This window comes from Gigantopelta aegis, chromosome 15 (genome assembly GCF_016097555.1).
Source record: "Gigantopelta aegis isolate Gae_Host chromosome 15, Gae_host_genome, whole genome shotgun sequence".
NCBI lineage: Eukaryota > Metazoa > Mollusca > Gastropoda > Neomphalida > Peltospiridae > Gigantopelta > Gigantopelta aegis.
Window position 1 is genome coordinate 7,265,028 of NC_054713.1, and position 7,922 is coordinate 7,272,949.

The window sequence follows — 7,922 nt, forward strand, 5'->3', positions numbered from 1 at the left end:
TATGTAATAATCGTATGACACACTCTATGTAATAATCGTATGACACACTCTGTGTAATAATCGTGTGACACAATCTATATGTAATAATCGTATGACACACTCTGTGTAATAATCGTGTGACACAATCTATATGTAATAATCGTATGACACACTCTGTGTAATAATCGTGTGACACAATCTATATGTAATAATCGTATGACACACTCTATGTAATAATCGTATGACACACTCTATGTAATAATCGTGTGACACCCTCTCTATGTAGTAATCGTGTGACACCCTATCTGCATAATAATCGTATGACACACTCTCTATGTAATAATCGTGTGACACCCTATCTGCATAATAATCGTATGACACACTCTCTATGTAGTAATCGTGTGACACCCTATCTGCATAATAATCGTATGACACACTCTCTATGTAGTAATCGTGTGACACCCTATCTGCATAATAATCGTATGACACACTCTCTATGTAATCATCGTATGACTATGACACCATCTATATGTAACAATCGTATGACACGTTCTCTGTGTAATAATTGTATGACGAATTTTAAACATGAAGCTAATATATAAAAATTCATTAATCTATGTTGGCATTCCTATATACCGCCAGAAAGCACACCGCCAATGTCACCGCCCCGACTCTGACGTTGGATCCGCCTTGTGGCGTGTTGACACTGTTGCAGTGTTTCTTGTTGCTGCCCACGCAAGACGCGTAGGCCATGACGTGGGCGATGTAGTTCTGCTCGTGCACGGAGTGGAACAGGTGCGACATGGGACCGCGGGCAAAGATGGCGACATCCTGGCCGCCATGAACCCCCGACAACATCTGGACAGAGTTGTACTGTTGATAGTCCCGAGCATCTGAATAAGAACTTAAAGCTGCAGTCTCAAATTTACATAATGACAATTTCCCCGCCAAAATTAATAATTAATTTGTCGCTGTGAAATGTACTAATTATATCTTTAATTATATGCTAGAAAGGGGCAGGACGTAGATCGATGGTAAAAAAAAAAGCAAAAAAAAAAAAGCGCAAACTTGATGCGCTGTCGGTTTAGGATAGGATCCTCGTCGGAGGGCCCATTGGGTTATCTCTCGTCCCAGCCAGTGCACCACGACTTGTATATGCAAGGCCGTGATGTGTGCTGTCTATGACGATGCTTATAAATGAATGTGATCTAGTGGTGTCGTTAACCAAAACAAACCTTTTTAGATGTCAATAAAAGATAATTATTTTATAACTATTTAATTAGTGTTATTAAGAGTGCTATCATCATCAATCTCATCATCATCATCATCATCAACCCCAGAGATATGACTATCAAAATCTCCATATTAAAATCTCCATCATCATCATCACTATAATAGTTATGCCTTCTCCTTAATACATACATGTCACGACAGTAACATATTTAAGCAATATAAAAATGAACAGAAATAAATATTATTGAAAGAGAGAAAGAAAGCAAGAAAGAATGAAGGAAACAGAGAAAAGACGAAATCAGCTTGTTTTAACCGTCATCATCACCGTTATGTCATCATCATCATCATCATCATCATCATCATCATCATCATGTCACCATCACCATCATCACCATTATGTATTATGTCATCATTATTGTCATCATCATCACCATCATCACCATTATGTCGTCATCATCATATCACCATTATGTCATCATTACCATCATCCTCATCATCATCACCATCACCACCATCACAATCATCTTCACCATCAACATCACCATCCTCATCACCACTGTGATATTATTATTATCATCATCACCTTCACCACCATCACCATCATCATCACCACCATCATCATCACCACCATCACCATCACCACAATCATCTTCACCATCAACATCACCATCCTCATCACCATTGTGATATTATTATTATCATCATCACCTTCACCACCATCACCTTCACCACCATCACCATCATCATCACCACCATCACCATCACCACCATCACAATCATCTTCACCATCAACATCACCATCCTCATCACCATTATGATGTTATTATAATCATCATCACCTTCACCACCACCACCATCCTCACCACCACCATCACCATCATCATCACCACCATCACAATCATCTTCACCATCAACATCACTATCCTAATCACGATGATCCTATTATGATGTCTTTATTATTATCATCACCTTCACCACCATCACCACCATAATCACCTTCATTATATGAATTAGCACTTACCTGTTTTAACACCTGTTAGGTTTCCCCGTAGCGGTCCCGGGCCGCTTCCATACGACAAAGTCTCAAATGGCATCTCGTCAATGGGTACGTGGTGATAATCTGACCTGTCGACTATACCTACAATGAGAAATCTAAGTAGTAAATCACAGTCAGTGTCAGTGGGAAAATGTAGCGAGTTTCGTCTAGGGCCATTATAAATACGGCCACTATAACTTAAATGAAAATACGTCTGGTCAAATTTTGGTTTCTCGACTACACCTACAGTTAGAAATCTAAGTAGTCAGTCATAGTCAATGTGAATGGGAAAATGTAGAGTTTCCTCTTAGGTCAGCATAAATTAAATGCTAGATTTTTTTTTTTTTTTTTTTGTTTTTAATGGGGCGGGGTGGGGGGGGGGGGGAATTATTTAAAAAGCAAAATTCAAGATATTGGAAATATCGGGGAAAGGCATCGGGGCGGCCGTGGGCGAAAATCTAGGGTTTATTTTACAATGTTTGACATCCAGCAATCGGATAGCAATCAGTCAATCTGCTCTAGTAATGCTAGTCTCAGACTACCAACCGCCAGCACAAAGTTGGCACAACTTCTGCTGTAATGACTTCTACGACTGACCAGTAACTAGCACGGGCGTTCGGGTCCTGGTCTGTGTTTATAGGTGTATGATTAGTACCAGTCGATGGAACACCGATGTGCGCAACGCTATATAGCCACTGTTTATCAGGTCCTGGTCTGCGGTTATAGGTGTATGATTAGTACCAGTCGATGGAACACCGATGCGCGCAATGCTATATAGCTATCTATATACATATATACTATATACTAAAAAGAAACTACTTACAGTATGAAGGAAATATGTTGGCGTATGTAACAATTAACATACCTAAGGAATTTTATAGCAAATTTAAAAATAAAAAGTCCTTGAAACCCAGTTTTTCACTGAATGAACTATTTGAACATTTTGAGTCGCTGTCTGATAGGTCTGATGAGAATGAGACAGATCGAGATGTATTTGATGTTGGTGTCCACAATACTTTATGAAAGTCTTGATGCTGAAATTACAGTAGATGAAATTAACACAGCGATCAGCGATCTCAAAAGGAATAAAACTTGTGGCCTGGATGGGCTTATAAATGAATATTTTATGGAATGAAAAGAAATACTGTCACCTTTGCTGTTAATTTTGTTTAACAAAATTCTAAATTCAGGTTATTTCCCCGAGAGCTGGTCAACTGCAATAACTGTCCCTGTGCATAAAAAAGGTGATAATAATGACCCAAACAATTTTCGAGGTATTAGTCTGTTAAGTCATCTTGGTAAACTATTCACTTCTATTTTAAACAAAAGATTACTTAATTGGTCGGAAATAAACAACATCGTAAGCGATGCTCAGTTCGGTTTTAAATTCGGTTTGTTTTATTTAACGACGCCACTAGAGCACATTGATTTTTTTATCTTATCACCGGCTATTGGACATCAAACATATAGTCATTCTGACACTGTTATTTTTTTAGAGGAAACCCGCTGTCGCCACATAGGCAACTCTTCTACGGCAGGCAGCAAGGGATCTTTTATTTGCGCTTCCCACATGCATGATAGCACAAACCATGGCCTTTGTTGAACCAGTTATGGATCACTGGTCGGTGCAAGTGGTTTACACCTACGCATTGAGCCTTGCGGAGCAATCACTCAGGGTTTGGAGTCGGTATCTGGATTAAAATTCCCATGCCTCGACTGGGATCCGAACCCAGTACCTATCAGCCTGTAGACCGATGGTCTAACCGCGACGCCACTGAGGCCGGTTACCACTGGATTACGTCCCGCCCCGTAAAGCAACGGCTTTCAATAATAGTGCATTATACAAAGGCAGCATTTTTTAAAACGTCGGAATTAGTTGGATAATATTTTGGTTTAAAGGTCCCAAGAGTATTATGTTAATTCGCGAACGGACTAGTATATTAAAGATCATATAAACGAACCCTTGCTGCATTAGGAAAAATGTAGCGGGTTTCCTCTGATGACTACGAGTCAGAATTACTTAATGTTTGACATCCAATAACCGATGATTAATTAATCAATGTGCTCAAGTGGTGTCGTTAAATAAAACAAACTTCATTAATTCTTGAACGACCCCTAAATATTTTTTATTTTAGGCTTGGGTGGACAACGCGTGCATGTTCTAGCTATTGTCCAATAATTAGAATTACCCAGGATGTTGTTTCCACGTGATGGGTGTCCATTAATACTAAATGCGTGGCCGTGGTCCGCAGTAACTACGATGAGAGTGTCTTTTTCATTGGTCATCTCCACGGCAACGGAAATGGCCTTCTCGAACGCAACAAAGTCTTCTAAAGCTCTGATGGCGTTGTTTTCATGGTGCGCGTGATCTATCCGGCCTCCTATAAGTAAACATATATATATGCATGGTTAGTGTTATATGTTTACAGGCCGTACCCTCCGGGGGGCGGGGGGTGAGGGTGGGCAGTTGCCCCCCTGAGAATCTCACTCTTTTTTGTTTTAACTCTAGAAAATAGCATACACATCTTAGGGTTCAATTTGTGTAGTGTTTCAATCATTGTTTATAAAAGTAGTGCCCCCACCCGGATTTTCATCTTGAACTCACCGGTTTTGTTTGTATTCTTGTTTGTTTTATGCTTATAGCCATGTTGGCTTTGGCAAATAAACTGATTCTGATTCTGATTCTGATCAGGTTACGGCCCTGGTTTAATAGTCTTCAATGTCACTCTAATATCTATTCTAATAGTTAGATACACCGAAAGTGTGTGCTCTGTTTCTGTTCAGTTCTGGTATCTTCTAGAATAAACACATGCGTTCGCACGTCTGATAACTTTGTATTGTCGACGTAAAATATGGTATCAGCGGTTAAATGTGGTTTAATAATTACTTTCTGAACCACTAAATCGCTCTGCTTACTTATAATCTGTCTCAAGAACTGCTAAAAGAACAAACCTCATTCAAAAGTATCGATGGGTATACTGCGCGAAAAAAGAAACGACACACGTTAAAGTGGATTTTTTTTCAACTCGTCTTAAAAGATAAATTTTAGTTGAAATGTCTGAAGACTCTGATGCTGACAATCCACCTCCAACACTGCCAATGCCTCAAATTAAACTACCGGGTCCACTGATTTTATCATCTGAACACGAAAATGTAAATAAAAAGTGGTCTCTTCGGACACAAACGTGGGACAACTATGTTATCGTGTTTCGATTGGCTGCACACACTGAACAATATAAAATAGTTCTCTTCTTGGTAACAATTGGTCACGAAGGCCTTGAGATCCACAACAGTTTTGAATGAAAATGATAAAGACCAAACTCAGTTGGATGTAATACTTCAGAAATTTGACAACTTCTTAGCAGGAGAGATCAATGCGACTTATGAAAGATACATATTTTAAAGAGAGAAACCAGAAAGCATATAATATCTTGCAAAAACTTGATATCTTGGTGTATTGCATGACAGTCTGATCAGAGATCGCATTGTACTGGGTATTCAAGACAATACCACTCGAAAGCGTTTACTACAAGAACGTAAGCTGACTCTGAAAACCTGCCCCGATATTTGTGAAAGTGACGAAGCCGCTTGCACACAGATGGGTGCAATAGCAGCACCACTTGAGGAGATAAACAAGTTGAAAACTTACCGAAGAAAACCTGCTGCATTCAAGTACAGATCTGATGAAACTCGGAACCCGTCAAATGAGGTCAAAAGAATGCAAATTTAATGGAAGAGACATGTCCTACAAAGAAACTGTGTCCTGCTTTGGTGAAATCTTGCTCACAGTGCAAACAGATGAACCATTTTGCTGTTTAGTAAAGTACACAACATTGATGAATTCTATATTTGTGATGATTCTGATTGTGACGTGATAGTCAATTGGTGGTGGACAGAAACTGTCTTCGCGAAAATGGAAGCCGCTGGAAAACCTATTAAGTTCCAAATTGATTGTGGATCCACTGTTAATATTTTGCCAAAGACGTTTATTCGAAACATCAAGTTACAACAGACCGAATTGACTATAAGAATGTGGAACAAATCAAATCTAACTCCTCTTGGTACCTGCAGAAACCCAGCCAATGGAGAAAGTTACTCTGTCCAGTTTGTTGTTGTGGGACAAAATCTGCAACCAATTCTTGGATCTGATTCACATAAACTATGAAAACTTCATGGTCACTTCTCTGAACGGCATAAGAAAATATGATGAAGTTTTCAGCGATGAAATAGTTTAGCAACCTGGGAATGTCCATTTACAAGTGGATGAAACAGCCACACCTGTTGTTCTTCCTACCAGACGACTACCAGTACACATTAAAGACAAGGTGAAGAAAGAACTGGACAAAATGGTCGATATTGGTGTCTTGGAAACTATAGACAAGCCTACAACTTGGTCAGATGGTGGTAGTGACTAAGAAATCTGGTGAACCACACATCTGCATTGATATGGTGCTGGAAGCAACGGTAAACAAGCTGCTGAAGATCATGATGATAAACTGTTTAAATTACGTGATCGTTGTCTAAGTTTGGGAATCAAACTAAACAAAGAAATCTCTTTCCGTGAACATCTAATCAGCTGTGAAGGTTTGCAGGCTGATCCAGAAAAGATAAAGGCAGTAATCGAAATGCCTTGACCAGAAGATGTTGCTGCTGTCCTAAATGAAACTGTAGCCTACCTTTCTAAGTTCCTACCTCACCTCTCTGAAATTATGGAACCGTTATGATGACTGACCTGCAAGTATTCTACGTCTGAAAAACTGGTGAAATTTGTATGGACTGATGGACATGAAAAAAGCCCTTCTGGACATCAAACATGTCGTATCCAAAGCACCTATATTGGCATATTATGATCCAAAAGATGAGTTGGAAATTCAGTGTGAAGTATCCAACAAGGGGATTGGAGCAGCATTACTTCAAAAACGTCATCCCATAGCATATATGAGTAAAGCTCTCAGCGATGCTCAAACATGATATGCCATAACTGAGAAGGAAATGTTGGCGATTGTTATATCACTTGAACGTTTCCACCAGTACACTTTTGGACGACCCATAATAGTTTTGTCTGATCACAAACCTCTTCAGAATATTCTTGATAAGCCGCTGAATAGAGCTCCAGGAAGGCTACAACGAATTATACTGCGTACTCAGGCATATGACATTACTGTTAAGTACAAGCCAGCAAAGAAATGCATGTAACTGACATGTTAAGCAGGACTTATCTTCCAGAAACTGATAATACTGTCAACATGGCAAGTTTCCTGCCGATCCGAAAGTAACGTTTAGAACAGATTCGACAAGAAACCTGAAAGATGACACAATATTGATGTTATGCACTGCAATGACTAATGGCTGGCCTGAAGCCAGACACAAAGTTCCAGAACAACTGTTACCTTACTACAGTTGTATAGATGAGATGACTGTTCAAGATGGTTTTGTCTTTAGAGGAGAGACTTTAGTTATTCCAAAGAGCCTTCGTGGTGAGATAAAAAAGAGAGAGTCTGTGCATGACAACTCTCATCTCGGTGAAGAAAGTTGTTTGCAGCGAGCATACGAGTGTTTCTTTTGGCCAGGAATGAGTGCTAAAATCAAGAATTTTGTATCAACATGTGAGATTTATCATTCTTTTGAGACTTTTCAACAAAACAGAAACGCTAATGCCTAATGAAGTACCAAG

At 39.3% G+C, this 7,922-nt stretch overlaps 1 protein-coding gene across 1 annotated transcript in view; it reads right to left on the reverse strand.

The window, feature by feature from the left end:
- Positions 1 to 261: 261 nt before the first annotated feature.
- Positions 262 to 7,922, reverse strand: part of LOC121390309 (alkaline phosphatase, tissue-nonspecific isozyme-like) — a 20,959-nt gene continuing 13,298 nt past the window's right edge. The window contains exons 6-10 of the mRNA XM_041522093.1: positions 7,488 to 7,550; positions 6,345 to 6,432; positions 4,438 to 4,635; positions 2,234 to 2,350; positions 262 to 872 (exon numbers count right to left, since the gene is read on the reverse strand). Of these exons, the coding sequence (XP_041378027.1) occupies positions 589 to 872; positions 2,234 to 2,350; positions 4,438 to 4,635; positions 6,345 to 6,432; positions 7,488 to 7,550 (750 nt within the window). The 3' untranslated portion in view covers positions 262 to 588. The remainder of the gene's footprint in view (positions 873 to 2,233; positions 2,351 to 4,437; positions 4,636 to 6,344; positions 6,433 to 7,487; positions 7,551 to 7,922) is intronic.